Here is a 20149-nt window from a genome sequence, read left to right as displayed (position 1 = left end):
AGGCTCTGAAGTGTCCCAAATTATAATTAACTCTAATATTAGCATAAGCCATAAGCCACACCCTGCCAGCGCCAGATAACCTCGTCATCAGCCACCCTCCAGAACTCATAGCTGTTCCTCCAGAAGGAAGCATAAAATGAGGCCCCCATAACCATGCCACTGGACTCCATGCCAGGCTGTTTTCACTTGGGGTGCCCCAAGGGACCCAGCCCCAGCAGTGACCTCCACTACCCAACTGCTGCCATGCTCAGGCCACTTTCCATATGCTCGGGCTGAAGCTCACGGATGAGTGAAGTCCTACGGAACCCAGGTAATGCAGAACTTTATGACCTTGGACTCCGGGCTTAAACGGTAGCCAGGAGCAGAGATCCTCTGCCTGCTTCCTCCAGTCTCCGGTGACCCACGGGTCACACCGATAAGCCACACCCTGCTTGTGCCAGATAATCTTCTCATCGGCCACCCTCCAGAAGGGAGCATAAAATGAGGACCCCATAACATGACACCAGACTCTGCACCAGGCTTTTTTCACGCAGGATGCCCCAGAGGGGGACGAGTGGGAGCCCTCCCCGCCCCAAGGGACCCAGCCCCAGCAACTGACCTCCACAACCCAACCGCAGCCACGCTCCAGGCCACTCCCTACTTGCTTGGGCCGAGCCTCACATGAGTGAACATATTCCTGGACCACACGGCTGTGATATGTCCACACGGCTGCGACATATCACAAGACACTTCCTACCCATTCTCCATAATTGCCACACCAGATTTGATGGGGTTCAGACAGAAAGCAACAAATTACCTATATCGATAGATAGATAGATAGATAGATAGATAGATAGATAGATAGATAGATAAGATAGATACCTCTTGGAGAGCACAGCAAGCTACCAAGAGTCCACCTGTACATCAGAGCCTGGCAAGCAAGCCATGACATATTCGATATGCCAAAAGTGTAGCAATAAAGGATCTCATTCCCCTGACCCAGAAAGAGCCTCCAATATGTTGGGAAAGATGAGTAAGGAGAGGCTGCTAAAATCTCAGGGCTGGGACGAATGGAGACGTTACTGGTGCCCACTTGAGTAAATCGATGAACAAGGGGATGACAGTGATACAGTGAATATTGGCATAATGGGGTGCGGAGGTAGCTTTCCGCCTCCTACACCCTTCCTTCCTGGGCATAAGAAACAAAATCATCTATGGAAAATAGGGAATTCCTTTGGATACATGACAGCCCGGACAGTTTTATCCAACATAACAATGTCGGAACAAAACGTACTTTACATTTTGATAGAAATCTTACCCGCTGTATACAGGCTTGTGTCCCACTGCCATATGTCATGCTGAAAGGGGGTATTAGCTGGGATAAAGTAGCAGAGGTAATATCATGCAGTGACTGCTCTATGTTCACTTGTATTCTTAACTCTGTGAGTCTCACAGCAGAAGAAAGCATCTATCTTCTTACAGCTTGCATGGGGGTATAGATGCCTGTGTGGCTTAACCGCTTGTGGGAAGACAGTCCAGCTACCAACATTCTTCACCGGCTGGTCACTCACCTGGCACCACACACAAAGAGGTTTGTAGGCCTCGTAATTGCTGTTATCATGGGACTCGTTGCCATCACTGCTACAGCATCAACGGCTTGTATTGCATTGAGGCAAGGATCTCAGACTGCTGAGTTTGTTAAGAAACGGCACGAGGGGGCTGGAGCGATAGCACAGCAGGTAGGGCATTTGCCTTGCATGTGGCTGACCCTGGTTTGATTCCCAGCATCCCATATATTCCCCTGGGCACTGCCAGGAGTAATTTCTGAGTGCAGAGCCAGGAGTAACCCCTGTGCATCTCCAGGTGTGACCCGAAAAGCAAAAAGAAGAATAAAGAAAGAAAGAAAGAAAGAAAGAAAGAAAGAAAGAAAGAAAGAAAGAGCATCAGGACTTTCAGAGACTGTGGACAACCCAGTGACAAGTTGATGCAGGATTACAAGAGGAATCGTCCGATGTTACACGAACTGTTACCCTACTCGGTGACCAGCTACCGAGTTTAAGAAGACAACGCACTCTAAAATGTGATTGGAATACTTCTGCATTTGTATAACTCCTGTACCTTATTATGAGTCTAAATCTCCATGGGAAAAGGTTAAAAAGCATTTGTTAAACCATCAAAAATATGACCGACAAAATCATAGAGTTGCAAACTAACATTCACTCTGTATTTCAGGCCCACTTGCAAGTCTGGGGACCGGATACCATTGGGGGTGGATTGTTGGATGGGATCACTCAACTAAATCCTAAGAAGTATATTCTAGTCCTTGTGATGGGCTTTATTAGTATGTCTGTACTTATTGTTCTGTTGTTTCTTTTTTACATAGCCTGCCAAAAATTCAGAAAACAAAACAGAATAGCCCAACAACAACACGCTGCACATGTCGTCATGAAGGCTAAGCTGGCTGCAAAACAAAAAGGGGGAGATGTTGGAGCCCGACCAGAGTCATGAGGAAGTTCCTACAGACACTGCCTTGCTTTCAGTGTCATGCTGGAAGCAGCTTGGAACTCTGATTGAACTGGGCAGGGGTCAGCATGTCATGATGCAGCTCCTTCTTGACACTGATTGATTATGCTATGCTTTGTTTAGGCAAAGTTAGAGGGGACATCCTGTCTAGACGGAAATGTAGATGATTGAAATATGGGGATGGGAGGTTAATCATCGACAGAGCAAGATCAATAGCCTTTTGTCCACATGGATTTGTGATGCATCCCCTAGTGTACTGTATTACAATAAAAGAAGGTTGCTGGGTTTGATTAATGCCATTTGTCTGAGAGAACTCTTGGCCCTCCACGCTACCTCATTCCATGAATGTTGCTTATCTCTGCGCCCCCGACTGATCACTCCATAGAGAAATAACACCCCAGGTTGTAACTGATGTTTTTTTATTGTTATCTGGGAGCTGGAGAGATAGGATAGTGAGTTAGGTATTTGATTTGCATGTGGCTAACCCACATTCAGCCTCTCGCACTGCCTATGGTTTCCCGAGCCTGCTAGGAATGATCCCTGAGCCAAGAGCCCAGAGCAACCCCTGAGCACCACCAGATATGACCAAAAAACAAAACTCAGTTTTCTGAGGGCTGGAGCAATAGTACACGCTTTGCATGCATCACCTCCCAGTTGGGTTCCCACCACCTCAGAGTTTGAGCAACACCTCATCCATGTTTCTCAGGAACTTTTTCAATAGCTGCTCAGTGGCCTTGACTGCCTCTTCTACCTATTTAAAGTAACCTCTTGACTCTGCACTTAATTCTCTGTGTTTCCATTCATAGGATCTTACCTAACCATCTAACCTGCTGCCTCTGCCAATTTAAAAATAATATTGACGTTGTCTACAAGACAGTCAAACTACGTTGTGACAGTGAATGTCTTACCAGTAGTACACCCTGCGGTGAGTTGGATTGCCTGCTGATAGGTTTTTAATTTATGTTTCATTTTTATTTTAATCACTGATGGTACATTTGAAGCTGATTATGGAGTGCATTATTTTTATTCGGAGTTCAACTCCCTATATTTCCATGAGCTATTTCCCTTGGCAAAAGTCAGAATCTCAGCCACATCATTACCTTCGCAGTATATGAATGACCTGAAGGTTTAAGAGGAATGGAAGAAAGGGATGGAAGTGGGAAAGGGAGCTATCATTCATGGTCACAACTGAGTGCCACTCTCTGGGCAAGGTGTTGGTCCTCCAGATGAGAGCTCAGCCACACAATGCAGTTTGCAAACAGATTTTATACACAAGAAATATCAGTTGCCCTTTTCTTTATAGGACTGGTGTAGCTACCTTATTGCATGTGTTTTTATAATTTTATAGGCAAGTACAAGTCATACTATCTTATGCACGTTTTGCTTAGAGCCTGAGAAATTCTGGTTTTCTAAGCATAGGCTGCCACTCAGTCCTTCTAATGATGGATTCTTAGAGCATCCCCACCTCCAAACCTACTTTGAATTTTAACCCTTCAAATCCACAAAGCACTCAGGTGCCCTTATATATTTCCACATAGTAAGTTTACTTGATAACTTCCGCAGTGTCCTTTTAGGGGCCCAGGAAAATAGATCAATAGGTTGCAACACATGCTTTTCATGTGGGAGGTGTGGGTTCAATCCCCCATAAAATAATTTTCGAAGAACTGCTGAGAGTATCCCTTGGGCACTGCTGTATGGCGAATGCACGAGCACATGCGCACACACAACGCACACACACACAACACACACACACATACCACCAAAAAAAGTGTTTTCATGCCGGGATATTATGAATCTGCTTCGCTATCAGCAATTGGGCATATCACATCACTTTGCTTCTTACACAAAGATAATGTTACTTTTAAAATCAATTTTTAACAAATCTATTACTCTCTTCTCAGAGATGGGCATAACAACATTTACGACTCACCTTTCATAAGATGAACATCAAACCTGGGGATTTGTTGGGGGGGCGGGGAAAGAGTCAGATTAGAGGGGATGTATGAACTGTGGTGTCTCGGCACTTCGGCGGTGGTCCAGGTAAAGTTCACTTTGTACATGGAAACCAATAGCATTCGTATTTTGTAATCATGTTACTTCAACTTTAATAATGTTACTTAAAAAGTAATAATAATAATAATAATAATAATAATGTTATTTAAAGAATACCTGATCACTGATCACTGTCCTGCAGCTGTTCATCAATTTGCTCGAGCGGGCCCAGTAACATTGTGAAACTTGTTACTGTGTTTGGCATATCGAATATGTCACGGGTAGCTTGCCAGGCTTTGCTGTGTGGGCGAAATACTCTTGGTAGCTTGCCTGGCTCTCCGAGAGGGGCGGAGGGATCCAACTCAGGTCGGCCATGTTGGCTGCGTGCAAGGCAAACGCCCTACCTGCTGTGCTATCGCTCCAGCCCCAAAGAATAACTAAACCAAATAATCTAAATTCAGAATAAAAATACTAATAACATTTTTAAGTGAATAATAGAAAAACAAAAAGTGTTAAATATGCCTAATGCCTAGATCTTGTGTTCCCAGTCTGGGACTCCCTGCAAGTCCATGCTTCTTCCTCACATCCCTTAACTCCCCCTCTAAATTTCACCACCACCAAAAGAACTTTTAATTCTCAGTAAAGTTTGGTTGGAAAGATAGTCTAGCAATTGGGCACTTGCCTTGCATATGGCAGACCTGGGTTGGATCCCTAGCATCTCAGATGATCCCAAATTACTACCAGGAGTGATCCCTGAGCACAGAGACCGGAGTAACCCCTGAGCATTGCTGGGTTTGACCCCACCGCCCCCCACACCAAAAGAAACCCAAGTGCACAATTTTACACTTGACCTTCAAGAAGTCAGAAACTTTGTATGGTTCCCTAGGTAGAGCTGGAAGTATTAGGAAGTAAGTGAAGGCAAATACACATCTAATAAGAGTTGTTTTCCCCAATTTTGGGATCTCCAATGTTATTTCAGGGGCCAGAGAGATAGGACAGCGGGTAGGGAGATAGTATAGTGGGTAGGGGACTTGCCTTGCACACAAATGACCTGAATTCCATTGCCGACATACTATACAGTTTCCCAAGCACCAACAGGAGTGATTTTTGTGAGCAGTGAACCAGGAGTAACCCCTGAGCATCACCAAGTGTTGCCCCCACACAAAACAAAACAAAGATTTTCTCAACATTGCACATTGACATATACTCTGGCTAATCCATTAACCTATACTTAGACATCTGTCCAGATTCAACAATATGAAACTGAGGACTAATAAATAAAAGTATTAGTTGGTAAAAGTATTAGTTGGCACGCATGAAGGTACCGGGCAGAGGAACAAAGGCATGCGGGTCCCGGGGCTGAGATCTCCAAGTCTGCTCGGATAGGGGCTGAGCATCCTCCACCCATATCCTCCATATTCCAGTAGGCAGGGGTCACACCCACCAACTGGCCCCCTGGCGCCGTGTAATCTCATCAGCGACCAAGACCCAGAGACTATAAAACCCAGATCCCGGAAGAGAACAGCGCAGAGTCTCCTGCCCCCGCGCCTGGCTGTCCTCGCCAGGGCCCCTGGAGGGGAGTGGGTTGAGTTTCCCTCCCCGTCCCGACCAGGGCTCTGGCAGCCAAAGACCTCCAGAACCAGCCACCACCATGCTGAGACCGCTCTCCGCATGCATGAAGGTACCAGCAGAGGAACAAAGGCATACGGGTCCCGGGGCTGAGATCTCCAAGCCTGCTCGATCGGGGCTGAGCATCCTCCACCCAGATCCTCCATATTCCAGTAGGCAGGGGTCACACCCACCAACTGGCCCCCTGGCGCCGTGTAATCCCATCAGCAGCCAAGACCCAGAGATTATAAAACCTAGATCCCAGAAGTGCGCAGCCACATACACCTTATTATCTCATTCTAACTTTGGACAAAATGGTAGGCTACCAGATGTAACCTGCCCACAGGGCAGAGTCTGGCAAACTCCCCGTGGTGTACCTAATATGCCCAATACCAGTAACAATGATGGGGCTCATTCTCCTAACCCTGAAAGAGCCTTTAATATGGCACTTTTAAAAAATCTCAGGGCTAGGATGAAGGAGACGTTACTGGGGCCTGCTCGAGGCAATCGATGAACAACAGGATGGTTGTGATCGTGATTAGTTGGTAGGTGGAGAATGGATGCATTCAGAAGAGGATCTGATTTCTGGAGGAATTTCTTCGTTGTCTGTGACAGTAACCTATGACAGTAACAAGATTAGCACACCAAAGAGTTAAAGAGAAACAGCACCTTCCAACCCCCAACTACTGTTTCTAGCTCCCCTAGTCCCAGCCGAACCAGCGGTCAGCCTGGTCCTGTAGGTGTGGCCTCTGAGCCAGGGAGCCTGGCCTTTGAGCTAGGGGGCGTGGATAGGGGGCATGGCCTACTCTGAGGGCAGCAGTTATTTTCCCCTTTCCTAGCAATTTGGACTCATATCTTGACCTCCGTCACGTAACTCGGGGGAGAATGTCTCGGCAATCTCAAATACATCAGGCCAATAATCCACTAGCTCATCCCAGTTGCACCACAATACCCGTAGACGTGTACAAGTCCAATGTAAAGGACTACATCCCCCGAAGCTCCACCAGAGGCCACAGAGGAGAACATGAGAGGAAGCCACAACTCCTGAAGGGGAAAAAGGCGACCACTAGACCGAGCTCACCCAGAATCCCCAAATTAACCAAGAGGGAAAACTCATAGTGAACTGTGGTTCCCACCTTCATACTACCACCACAACATGAAGAAACAGCACAGATCCCCACCACGCCACGAGGGGAAGATGAAGAAAAAGGTCCAGAGGCCCCCAACAGGGTCTACTCACAAAAACAGTCTCTCCAATAAGGAATTCAGAATCAAAATGTTGAAGATGTTCAATGAACTCAAAGAAACAGTGGAACAGACATCCAGGAAATTAAAAGAGGACTTGAATGAAACAGTGGAACAGGCAGCCAACAAAATACCGGAAGAAATGAGAGCAGAAATAGAAAAGCTGCAAACAAATGTCATGAATAAAGGATTTGATAGATGAAATAAAAAACTCAGTGAGTGCCCTCACCAGTAGAATGGCTACAGCTGAGGACAGAATCAGTAAGCTTGAAGATGAGCACCAGAAAGCTTACAGACAACAACAGACCATGGGAAAAGACCTCAAAATAGCCCTGGGGTGAATCAGAGTCCTAGGGGATGAATCCAAGAGGAGCAAGTAAGAATCATCAGAGTACCAGAAGGACAGGGAGGCAACCCCAATGAAAAAGCCACAGTTAAACATATCATTGCCGAAAAGTTCCCAGAGCTGGAGAATGCAGGCATCCGGACCCAAGGAGCCCGAAGGGTGCCAAGTAAAAGAGACCCTAATAAAAAGACTCCAAGACACATCAGAGTCAGAATGATGGATGATATGGATAGAGAAATGATCCTGCAAGCAGCAAGGTTGAAGAAGGATGCCACATACATAGGAGCACCCTGTACATTTACAGCAGACCTGTCAGAGGAAACCCTCCAAGCCCAAAGGCAATGGGGGGATATAGTGAAAAAACTCAATGAAATGAACGCCTCACCAAGAGTACTCTATCCAGCTAAACTCTCATTCAAACTCGGAAGGAACCATACACTATTTCATGGATAAACAACAGCTCAGGAACTTCATAGACAAAGCCAAACTTGAAAGAACCACTAAGAGGGCTTCTATAAGACAAGAAAACACCCTACAAGCACAACAAGTCCCTACAGAAAGATGGCACAAAACTCTCTAACAATAATCTCTCTCAACATCAATGGTCTAAATGCACCAATCAAGAGACACAGTGGCAGAATGAATTCGGAAACTGAACCCAACATTCTGCTGCCTACAAGAAACTAATCTGAATGGTCAGAGCAAACACAGACTCAAAGTTAAAGGATGGAAAGCAATCCTGCAAGCAGACACCTCCCTCAAAAAATCTGGGGTAGCCACACTAATATACGACAACATAAATTTCAGGTTGAAAAAGACTAGAAGGAACAGCAAAGGTCATTTTCTGTTTATCAAGGGATATGTGTAACAGGAAGAAATCACACTCTTAAATTCATACACACTTAATGAGGGACCAGCTAAATAGTTAAAACAACTGCTAACAGATTTCAAGGAGGACATTGCTAGCAACACAATAGTAGTCAGAGAATTCAACATCGCCTTATCATCTCTGGATAGGTCAACAAGAACAAAACTCAGCATGCTAGACATTGACTTTGAAGGAAGAAATAGTAGAGAGAGGGCTAATAGACCTATACAGGGCTTTACACCCCAAAAAGAAAGAATACACATTCTTTTCCAGTGCACACGGAACACTGTCCAAAAACAGAAAGGCCACATGTAAGGTCACAAAACCGACCTCAATAGAATCCGGAAGATAGAAATAGTATCAACAATCTTTTCAGACCACGATGTGCTGAAGATAGGAGCGAAGCATACACAGACACGGAGAGACAAATCAAACACCTGGAAATTAAACAACTCAAAGTTGAACAACGAGTGGATCTGGAAGGAAGTCAAGGACGAAATAAAAAAATACTTGGAAACAAATGTGAATGAAGACACAAGCTATCGGAACCTATGGAATGCAGCTAAAGCTGTGTTAAGAGGAAAATTTGTAGCTTTGCAAGCATTCCTAAGGAAGGAAGAAAGGGCCTCTTAGATAACCTGACCTCACAGCTCAAGATCTTAGAAAATAACCAAAAAAAGGAACTCGAGCCCCGCTGAAGGAAAGAAATAATAAAACTTAGAGCAGAAATCAGACATGGAAACCCAAAAAACAATCCGAAAGGTCAGTGAAATCAAGAGCTGGTTCTTTGAGAAAATAAACAAGATCGATAAGCCACTAACAAGACTCACAATGAAAGAGAGAGAGAGAGCCCTAATAAACCAAATCAGAAATGAAAAAGGGGACATCGCAACAGAAACCAATGCAATTCAAAAGATCATCAGAGACTGCTTTGAGAGTCTGTATGCCATGAAACAAGATAACCTAGAGAAATGGATACGTTCCTGGATTCCTATAATCTCCCAAGACTGAACCAAGAAGACTTGGAATGCCTGAATAGACTCATTCATATCAAGGAAATGAAACCGAAATCAAAAGTCTTCCCAAAAACAAAAGCGCAGGCCCAGATGGATTCACTAGCGAATTCTTCCCAACATTTAAAGAAGACCTTTTGCCAGTTCTCCTCAAGCTTTTCCATGAAATTGAAAAAAACAGGAACTCTCACAAACAGCTTCTATGAGGCACTTATCTTCCCAATACCAAAAGCAAACAAGGACACCACTAACAAAGAAAATTCCAGGCTAATATCTCTGATGAACATGGTTGTGAAAATCCTCAACAAAATATTAACAAATAGAATCCAACAACTCATCAAAAAGATCATACACCACGACCAAGTGGCATTCATCTAGGGGATGCAAGGATGGTTTACCATTTGGAAGTCAGTCAACATAATCCATCATATCAACAAAAGTAAAGATAAAAACCATATGATCATATCAATAGAAACATCAATATTTCACCAGGAATACCACTCCTGGGAATATATCCCGGAGAGGCAAAAAATTACAGTCCAAATGACATCTGCACTTCTATGTTCATTGCTGCACTGTTCACAGTAGCCAAGCACTGTAGCACTGTAACGCTGTCCTCCCATTGTTCATCAGTTTGCTCGAGCAGGCCCAGTAACGTCTCAATTTGTAAGACTTGTTGTTACTGTGTTTGGCATATGAATACGTCACAGGTAGCTTGCCAGGCTTTGCTGTGCAGCCGAGACACTCTCAGTAGCTTGCCAGGCTCTCCAAGAGGGGCAGAGGAATTGAACCCAGGTCAGCCTGGTGGGCCGCATGTAAGGCAAACACCCTACCCACTATGCTATTGCTCCAGCCCACAGTAGCCAAAATCTAGAAAAAACCTGAGTGCCCGAGAACAGATGACTGGTTAAAGAAACTTTGGTACATCTACACAATGGAGTACTATGCAGTTGTTAGAAAAGATGAAGTGATGAAATTTACATATAAGTGGTACTACATCGAAAATATCATGCTAAGTTAAATCAGTCAGAAAGAGGGACATAGAAAGATTGCATTCGTCTGTGAAATATAAAGTAACAAAATGGGAGACCGTCACCCAAGAATAGTTGAGATAAGTACCAGGAGGTTTGCTCCATGGCTTGGAGGCCAGCCACATATGCTAGGGGAAAAGGCAGCCCAGATAGAGAAGGGAGCAGCAAGTCAAGAGTGTTGGGAGGATCCTCCCAGGATGGGAGATGCATGCTGAAAGTAGACTATAGACCGAACATGATTGCCACTCAGTTCCTCTTTTGCAAACCACAGCACCCCAAAAGAGAGAGAGAGAACCAAACGGAATGCCCTGCCACAGAGGCGGGGTGGGATGGGAGGAGGGGAGGGGGGTTGGGAGGTATACTGGGATCATTGGTGGTGGAGAATGGGCACTGGTTGAGGGATGGGTACCCAATCATTGTATAACTGAAACCCAAGCACAAAAATTTGTAAATCTAAAACGGTACCTCATGGTGTTTGACTAATAAAAATTAAAAAAAAGAAAAATCATAGTTGATCTGTAAAGAGTCTAACTGAGCAGCAAATATTTGTCCTGAAGACTGGGTACTTGATCCTTGGAGATCAGTGGAATAATCGTATGATTATTGTTTGTGTGTTTGCTTGTTTGGCAGCATCCTCAGAAGTGCTCAAAGTTTACTCCTAACTTTGTGTTCTGGGGTCAGAACTAGTAAGGCTTGAGGGAGCGTATGGGGTGCTGGGGATAAGACCCAGGTTGGCTGCCTACAAGACGAGGCCTTTATCTGCTCTACTGTCACTCTGCCCCCCAGTTGAATAATCCTAAATACATGTACTGAACTCCATGCCCTATTTATTCTGAATAAATAGCGATGATCACTTTGTTTCTCCTTCTGTTTTTGCCAGTCACAGATGTAAATTTAGGGTTTCCTGTGCCCCCCTCCCACACACACACACCATACGGCACTTGTTCACTGATTACTAGTTTACTTACCTGGAACTTATGTCTGTAGATGCTCCCAAAATTATCCCCAGTTATCTTTCATGATCAAAAGCAAGCTCTACCTTTTTGACAGGTGAAGAACAATACATCAGTAATATGGACGGGGAATTCATGAAGGCTTTACAGGCCCGAAAGAAGAGTACCAGCACCGAGCTGACGATTGAACCAGAGAAGGCCTCATCCGAGAGAAACAGCCTGTCCTTTTTCCATCATGAACAGCTAGACAATAGTCATCAGCGTGATATGCTTACTAGACTAGATTCCATAATGTCTTTGTTACAGGTTGGGGACATAGATGCAGAACCAACATTGTTATCCTTCATTAAGTTTCTTTTTAAAGATGTGCAAGATGGAGGAAATCCTCTGGCTCCTTCGAAAACCAGCACGGCTTGGATTTCTATACAGCCCGAATCCAACAGTGAAATCTACAATAAGGTGAAAAAAATCCATGTTCTCCAAAGTCTAATCAACACAGAAATTCAAGAAAAAGTCCACAAAGTTAGAAAGAAGGAGAAAACTGCCACGCAGGTCCATTCCAGTCTTTTCGGGCCCAAATTTAAACGCCATTTTTTTCCAAAGAAATTGGAAACTGTCGGGCCACCAAAGAAAAAACACTTAGGAAATGTTCAGGAGTGGGAGACGCAACCACTGCAAGGGAGCAGCGTGCTCAAGGATCCCGGGGGCCTGCAGAAGAGTTACTTCAAAGAAGAGGGCACTCCCCTCAGCCAGAGGCGAGGGAAGGCTTGGTCCATGGCGGGGAACATTGCCCAAGAAAGACGGCACAGGCAGCTGGCCCCGGAAAGACCGAAAGACTTTATCTTGGCAGGGAGGCCCAGGAAATTGGTGGAAAGCTCCTTCAACGAGGAGTCATCCTTCATCCAGGAGCACAGGGCGCCGGCCTCCGTGCCCCTGGAACAGCACTCCATGGGCAGCCCGTCTGCCGCCGCTGCTTTCCAAGTGCCACCGGAGGACGAAATCCCATCCAAAGACCTGAAAAGAACTCTACGCGTCTTAGAGGATGCGGGCGCTCGAGTTCGGAACATGAAGGTTCCCAGCCCCGGGCCACTCCCCGGGAAGAACTACCTGTTTCGTAAACTTGACTCTCAGCTGGGCCGCAGAATACCCCAGGCCAGAGTGAACACAGCGACAAAAGAAGCAGCACCGCAGAGGCCGGTGCTGGCCAGGAGGCCTCCTTTCGGTGCAGTGAAGCGCCTCGTCAACTCCCCGCCGAGGGGGGCGTCTCTGTCCTGGAGGCACCAGAACAAACCTGTCATGGAGCCATTCCTTTCATTGCGCTCCAGCCGGGAAAAGAAGACCGCGGAGAGCACGCGTGCTCCAAACGGGGGGGATGCCAGAAGCATCGTGCCGCCAGAGAAAACTGCCGGTATCCAAAGCACTGCCCCTGAGGAGGAAGAGGGGACGGAGGACAGCCTCATGCCGGCTGTCAGACAGCCCAACGAGATGCAGTGGGAATATCAGAAGGTGGCCACCGACATCGACTCCCCCCCACAGAAACCCGACCCCAGAGACGAACTTGAGATGCAGCTCATCCAGAAGTTGCGGCCCCTTATCCCCAACAGTAATGTGAGGAAGTTCATTGCCCAAGTAATTCGGACTCTGAAAATGGACTGCTCCGATCCCCGGGTGCAACTGGAGTGTGCCAAGGTGGTCCACAAAACCGGGCTCCTGATGAAGCTTCTTAGTGAGCGGCAGGACGTAAAGGTGTCCAGTGAAGAATGGGATACGGACCAGCGGGAGGCTGAGAACTACATCAGTGAGAATACCGAAGGCCAGGGTGATCAGAAACAGCCGGAGGCAAGTGAGGTGAGGACAGACTTTTGTTTTTTTAACGGAGTCTCATGCAGAGTGAAATAAGCCAGAAGGACAGACATAGAATGATTGCACTCATTTATGGGACGTAAAAATCACTAAAACTTACTATGAGATTAACACCCAAGGACAGTTAGAAACAATGGCCAGGATGAATGGTCCACGGTTGGAAGCCTGCCTCAAGGGCTGGCAGAGAAGGCAGCTGGGATAGAGAAGGGATCACTGTAACAATGATAGTTGGAAGGGATAGCTCTGGGTGGGAGATGTGTGCTGAAGTGGGTACAGGATCAAACATGATGACCTCTCAGTATCTGCACTGCAAACCATAACGCCCAAAAGGGGGGCATGGAGTGAGCGGAGAGAGTAAGGGGGGGGAGGGAAGAAAGGGGGAAAGAGGGGGGTGGGAAGAGAAAGGGAGGGAGAGAGAGAGAGAGAGAGAGAGAGAGAGAGAGAGAGAGAGAGAGAGAGAGAAGAAAAGTTCCTGCCATAAAGGCAGAGGTAGGCTGGGGGCGGGGAGGAGGTGGCAGGAGGAATGCGGGGATTTTGTTGGTGGGTAATGTACACTGGTGGAGGGATGGGTGTTGGAGCATTGTCTGACTGAACCTGGATCACGGTCAGGAAAGCTTTGTAACTGAATCTCACGGTGACCAGGCTCAGGGGCTTCCGGGCTCTCAGGCCATGCCATGAAAGAACACAAGCAAGAAGACCAGGGTGTCTTGGCTCTCCCTCTCCTGCTGGCTCGCTCTCTTTTTTGTGGCCACACAACTTTGACTACAAGAATGATTGTCCCTGTGCTCGTTTGTAGAAAGGTAGCACTGTTCCTAGGAGAGGTAAGAAGAGGACCTAACACACCAGATAAATAAATTGTAGAAGGAAAGGCTACAGACAAGATGGCATAATAGATCTGGTGTGCTCTTTAAGAACATATTGGGGCCTAGTTCATGCCCAATTTAATCAGCTAATCAGTGACTGAATAAATAGCAGTACTCCTACATTTGAAAAAAAAGAAAAAAAGAACATATTGGGGCCAAGGAGATAGTTCAAAAAGAGTCCCCCTGAGTACTGAGCGAGAAGTAGCTCTGAGGACCCCGGATATGGGCTGAAAAACAAACCACCCCAAAATAAAACCACATACAAAATAAAAACCTATAGTCCACTCCTTTCAGAGGATGGGGTTTTAGATTAGTAGAAGGATAACCATTCTTTAGAACGGGCTTAAGAATCCTTCCCATCATTTTGTTTAATTGTTCCTGGGTGTTGAAGCGATAGTACAGTGGGTGAAGCACTTACTTTGCATGCCACCAACCCGAATTCTATGCCCAGCGTCCCTTTTGGTCAGCCAGGAGTGATTTCCGAGTGCAGAGCCAGAGTAACCCCTCATCATCACTGAATGTGGCCCCTCCAAAAGTAATGCATGAAAATAATTTTTATTTTTCAGCTCATAAAAGTTCCAGGATATGTTGTGTACCACAATCAAAAAGCAGTCGTTGCGATAAATGTGGCTGTCGTCGTGATAATATTGGTTTTAATTTTATGTCTCATTGAGGTAAGAACAGTTCATTCAGATTTCCAGGATTTAATGTCATGATAATAGATTCAGGGGGTTCAAATGGAAAATAAAAGCCCCTTTTCCTCCTACTGATGCTTGATTTTCCTCTTCAGTCTTGAGTAATGAGGTGTGGTTGCTTCTCATATTGCAAAGATAATCCCAGGGTTTGTTGAAGGGAACTGACTCCCAAGAGGTCCCTGTGGAAATGAACCCAAATAACAAGCTTTCGAAAATTTTGAAAAGTTAAGAAGGCTAGAGATGAAACAAAAAGTAGTCTTCCTGTACGCTGTTCGGGGACTACATCCTGGGATGTTCAGGGCCTGCCCCCAGCTCAGTGCAGAGGGGAGAGGGGGTGTCACTTCTGGTGGTGCTCAGGGGACCTTGCAGAACTAGGGATCCAGCCTGGCCCTTCTGCATGCAAAGCATGCACTCTGACCATTCAGCTCTCTCTCTGGTCACCATATAGACTTTTTTTCCCCCTTTTTAAATCAAAAGGATGTCAGTGGTTTAACTTAACACTCACTGACTTTCTTCTACTGATTACTTTCCTTGTTGACTGGAAGGATCAAAAGTGTAGAATCTCCACCCTCCTAGGACCTGATCCAGTGCAGTAGCTCTCATTAGGTTTAAGCACCATCTCCCTGGATGAAGTTAAAACACTGCAGCTAAGACTTGGGAGAGAGCTCCGAGGGCTACTTTTCACGCTTTGCGTGAGGGAGACCTGGGTTCCATCCTCGGCAATGCATGCCCTCCCCGCCCCCCCAAGAGCCACCAGGAGCTACCCCTAAACAGCAAATCAAGTTGTTCCTGCCTATTACTGGGTGGCTCCCAAACCAAACACACCCGCACTGCAGCCTGAGCCCGAGCTGGGCTACTCTCAAGCCTGGCAGCGTGCGGTAGTTACTCCAGGAGCTTGCCTATATCTGTCTTCTGTTCAATGACACACCACTGACTTTTCCCAGCAGGCACATTAAAAAAGTGATTTAAGGGCCAGGGAGATAAGTCCAAAGACTCAAACTTCAATTCACTTTGCACGTGGGAACCCCAGATGCTAGCCACAGTGCTCCATGGTCCCTGAGCACCACCCCAGAAGTAGGCCCCGCAAGCACCAGCTGGCAGGAAGAGCCTCAAAAAATGAACAACAGCAACGTGGGATGGAAGGGGTTCGGGATATAGGTTAGTGATGTTGCACTTGTCTTGCATGTGTGAGGCCCTGGGTTCAATCCCTGGCAGCACCACAACCACCAACAAAGAATTAGAATAAATTAGAAGCCATGGTGCTGACTGAGGAAGAGCTCTCTCAGTCTTTGGTATGTTTAAGCCGCTCCTTTGTGACGTCATCAGCAAACACAGCTCTGATTTATGCCAACCACAGTACAAGGAATTTCCTGTATGTTGTCTGGTTTAATCCTCGCAATCCTCTAAGGACGGCATTAGCATCCCTCCAATTTTGCTCTTCTTGTCGTGCTGGGTACCGACCCCACGTCTCCTGCATGCAAGGCAGGCATTCTCCCACTGAGCTACCTCCCCAGCCCTATCATCCCGCTTTCAAACATGGGGGTCACCTACAAAGTAGCCCGTGCTCCTTATTGCACTGTTCTGTTTTATCTCCTTAAGGACAAAAGCACGGAAATGCTTCAGGTATTGAAATTTCAGTCTAAGTCGCTCAAAGAGTTGACATATTGATTTAGTTATTTATTTGGGGCAACAGCCATCTGTGCTCAGGGCTTATTCCTGGCTCTGCTCTCAGGCATCACTCCAGGTGGGGCTCAGGGAACCATCTGGAGTCCTGGGATCGAATCTGCGTCAGCCACAGTCAATGCAAATGCCCCACCCACCGTATGATATCTGTAGCCCGAGGAATAACATATCTCATAGGACCTTTATTGTTTTGGGGTTTTTTTGGGTAAGAATCATTGCAAATGCAACCAAGTTTTGTCTCCTGTAAGACTCGACTCTGCTTGCTGCATTGATGAGGACTCCTCACTGGGGATGCAGAGTGGTGATGGGAAAGGCATCAGACTGGTTCTTGACATTGTTTAGAAAACGTTGTGCAAAAGTATGTTTCTGTGTTTGGGTTTTGGCAGATACTTTTAATTTCCTACCTCATAGTTTTTAATTTGGATTAATGCGCTGAATTTCTCTGAAACAGTCACTAAGCTGTATTCCTAACGTGCCCCTTCAGTCATGTGCTGTAGGAGAGTCCAGGGACTATTAAACAGGAGAGAATTCCTGTTCTCAAAAAGTGATATCAGTGGGTAGATACAGCAAAGTCGATGGAATTAATAAGGTTTTAGAGAGATCGGTCACCGAGATAATCATGATCATATTTTTTTTCCAAAACAGATTTATTCTTGTAGAGCAAGACAGAGTAAAGATGGAAGATCCAGGTAAATATTAGTCTGACAATCTTTCACTTGCACTGGAGTGTCCTCCCCCTGGTTCTTGGGGACCCTGGAGCCCTTCTGTGTGCTTCTTGGCCCGTGACCTGGGCCTCCTGAGTTCAGTGTTAGTGTCTTAGGGCTCTGCAAGTCCGGGCTGCTCAGTCCCTCCTGTGGGGTGGCTGTTACCTATGCCAGCCCACCTGTGCTCAGGGAGGACATACGGAGCCAGAGGCCAGAGTTGGAGCCTCATGTCCAAAAGGCCCTTTTAACTAGCTCGAGACTACTCCAGCCTCAGTGCTCAGTGTGGTGCCAGGAATTGAACCCAGGGCCTCACACATGCAAGCCAAATACTTTACCACTGAGCCACATCCCCAACCTCTGTCTCTGTCTCTTATTAAAAGGAATAGAGGGAGAATGGAAACTACCTTGCCCTTAGGAACACACTGCTGGTGATTGGGAAAGAGCATGGTCCCTGTCCCTTGGGACCTCTCCATTGACTTGGGAGCTGCGTTTCTTGCCTCCACTCAGCACCCACGGGCTCTGTACACATGATAACACTGCCCGTAAAGTGCAAGACTGCTCTCTCCTCTCTTCACTCTCAAAACTCATCTCCGTGCCTCGGTGCGGTTCCTGCCTTTGATGCTGATACCTGTGGCTTCTTTGCTCACGGGCGATTGTCTGCAGCATGAAAACTAGTGAGCTAAAGGATTTGGCTAATTGCACACAGGCATTTACTCTGGTTCAGCATCTGGGATGAAGCAGCTAGGACGATAGAATCATCCCCCCAGCCCCAACTTCCGGTAAAGGGTGCCTGAGGGACTAAATCCAGAGGCGACCAGTTGAAAAGCTTCTGGACAGACTCTAATGCTTTCGGTGTGGTGGGTAGTTTGTTCATTGCACAGGGCATTTGCTGGGGCAACGGTGGTAACCAGAAATAAATATCCTGCCTGTTTTCCAAGCCAGGTACCTATAAAGGTCTCTCAAGAGTCTACGGGGTCCCTTTGAATGGACCCGACAAATTTCTAAAAATTGCCACAGGCATGCATGGAAACTTTGTCAAGGTGTCAGGTCCTAGTGGTTTGACTCCTCATGGTTCCAGACCAAGGTAGTTTCCAAACAAGACCAGAGACCTCCATCCTAGGAAGGATGGGAAATGGGGTGGGTTATGAATCATGTGCGTCCGTGTTTTCCTCCAAGGACCTTCTTTGGATTATTGCTGCATAGAAGTTCAGTGGAACACGAGAGTCAGGTAACCACTGGGGGGAGGCGGCACTTAGGCAGGACAAGAGTGGGCCGGGGTGCAGGCTTACGCGCTCCCCTTGCCTTTTCCAGAAGGGCTTTTTCTGGCGAAGACGGCCCCTGTGGCTGAGAGACATGTATCAGCCACTCAAGGCCACACGTAAAAAAACATGGCACAGAAGCTCCATGACAAGGATTCCTCTGACGAGGATGAGATTTTCAATAAAGACGCAGGGTAAACCATGGCAACAGCTCCAATACCTTCCTGAAGTCAGGAAGTGATGAAGACGGGGCACGTCCCTTTCAAGAGCTGACTGTATTCTTCTTGTTCCAGGGAGCCCAGGGAAGCCATGAAGAGAGCAGCACGGACTCCTGAGGAGAAAGCAGCCAAGGAGACCAAGACAGCCAAGACTCCCAAGACCCAGGGAGCACAGGGGACACAGGCACCACAGCGCCCCCCATCACCAATTGTCCCCCTGGCACGACAGAGCAGCGAGCCTCCACATGGCTCCCTAGAACCACAGAACGCAGAGTCACCACACTCCATCGGGTCTTCACAGCCCGTCGCAGCACGACAGTCCGTCAAGGCTCTGCAGACCCCTCATGTGCAGCAGATCTTCAGATCCCAGGAGATCCTGTCATCCCCGGAGATTTCAGATCAATCGGATGAGTAACAAAAGGAGTCATCACAGGCAGCCGTGGTGTTAGAGGCCCTACAGTGAACACCTCCTGCTTCATACCACCTGGACATTTTATTGTCTGAAGAGCCTCTTGGCAGCTGCTGTAAAATTCTTCTTTTTCGTATGTTAAATACATACATGCATAAGAGCAGTGATGGGCTTTGAAATTAACGCCGAGAGTTCATCGATCATGTAACCAATTAAGGCTGTTGGCAGGAAATTCATGACTAGAATCCCTCCCAGAGTTGGGAATGAGGTCCGCGAGGAATGGATGGGTTGGGAGGAAGGGAGGCTCCCCGTGTGGTCCCCTGCCAAGTGCCCTCACCGCCCTCAGTAGCCAAATGTAAACGCGGGCGCGTAGCCCGGCACTTTGGGCGCTCGGTGGTCAGTAGCTTGGGGGACATGGCACTTAAGGGGGGTGTCTGAACTGCCCCCCCCCGGGGGGGATTCAGTGGTGAGCTAGTGTGAGGGGCCGCCCCTGCTGCGTGGCCAGGGTTTCTCTTCACCTTCTCTTCCCCTGGGCGGTCCTGGGGTTTGTGTGTCTGGCACTGGGGTTGGATTCCCTGGGCTGGCCACCCGCCTGGTAGGCATCAGCCAAGTCCCTGAAGGTGAGTGCTGGTGCCTCAGTCACTCCCTCCCCTGCAGGGGCTGGAACCAGCCCTTCCTTCCTGGTGCTGGCCTGGGAAAGTGGAGAGTGCCACCGTGTGGTCGCAGAATGCTGTGTGAGTTTTCCTGGCACATGTTAAGGCCTGCCACCCTGTGCTCCCCCAGCTAGGACTGTTTGCTGCTCAGCCCCAACAACCACCCACTCGGGAGCACTTGGCGATGAGTCTTGTAGTTAGGGGAGTGGATAAGGAGTCCTGGGGAGGCTACTGCCAGGGTGGG

General features: G+C 47.2%; 1 protein-coding gene across 1 annotated transcript in view; it reads left to right on the top strand.

Moving 5' to 3' along the window:
* Positions 1 to 19412, top strand: part of LOC130023723 (leucine-rich repeat-containing protein 37A3-like) — a 49218-nt gene extending 29806 nt beyond the window's left edge. The window contains exons 8-12 of the mRNA XM_056114348.1: positions 3309 to 3427; positions 11656 to 13406; positions 14851 to 14958; positions 17308 to 17351; positions 18919 to 19412. Of these exons, the coding sequence (XP_055970323.1) occupies positions 3309 to 3427; positions 11656 to 13406; positions 14851 to 14958; positions 17308 to 17351; positions 18919 to 19258 (2362 nt within the window). The 3' untranslated portion in view covers positions 19259 to 19412. The remainder of the gene's footprint in view (positions 1 to 3308; positions 3428 to 11655; positions 13407 to 14850; positions 14959 to 17307; positions 17352 to 18918) is intronic.
* Positions 19413 to 20149: the final 737 nt, after the last annotated feature.

The sequence above is a fragment of the Sorex fumeus genome, unplaced genomic scaffold (genome assembly GCF_029834395.1).
Source record: "Sorex fumeus unplaced genomic scaffold, SorFum_2.1 ptg000001l, whole genome shotgun sequence".
Lineage (NCBI taxonomy): Eukaryota > Metazoa > Chordata > Mammalia > Eulipotyphla > Soricidae > Sorex > Sorex fumeus.
Note: the sequence above shows the minus strand (reverse complement) of the source record. Positions and strands in the feature narration are given on the sequence as shown.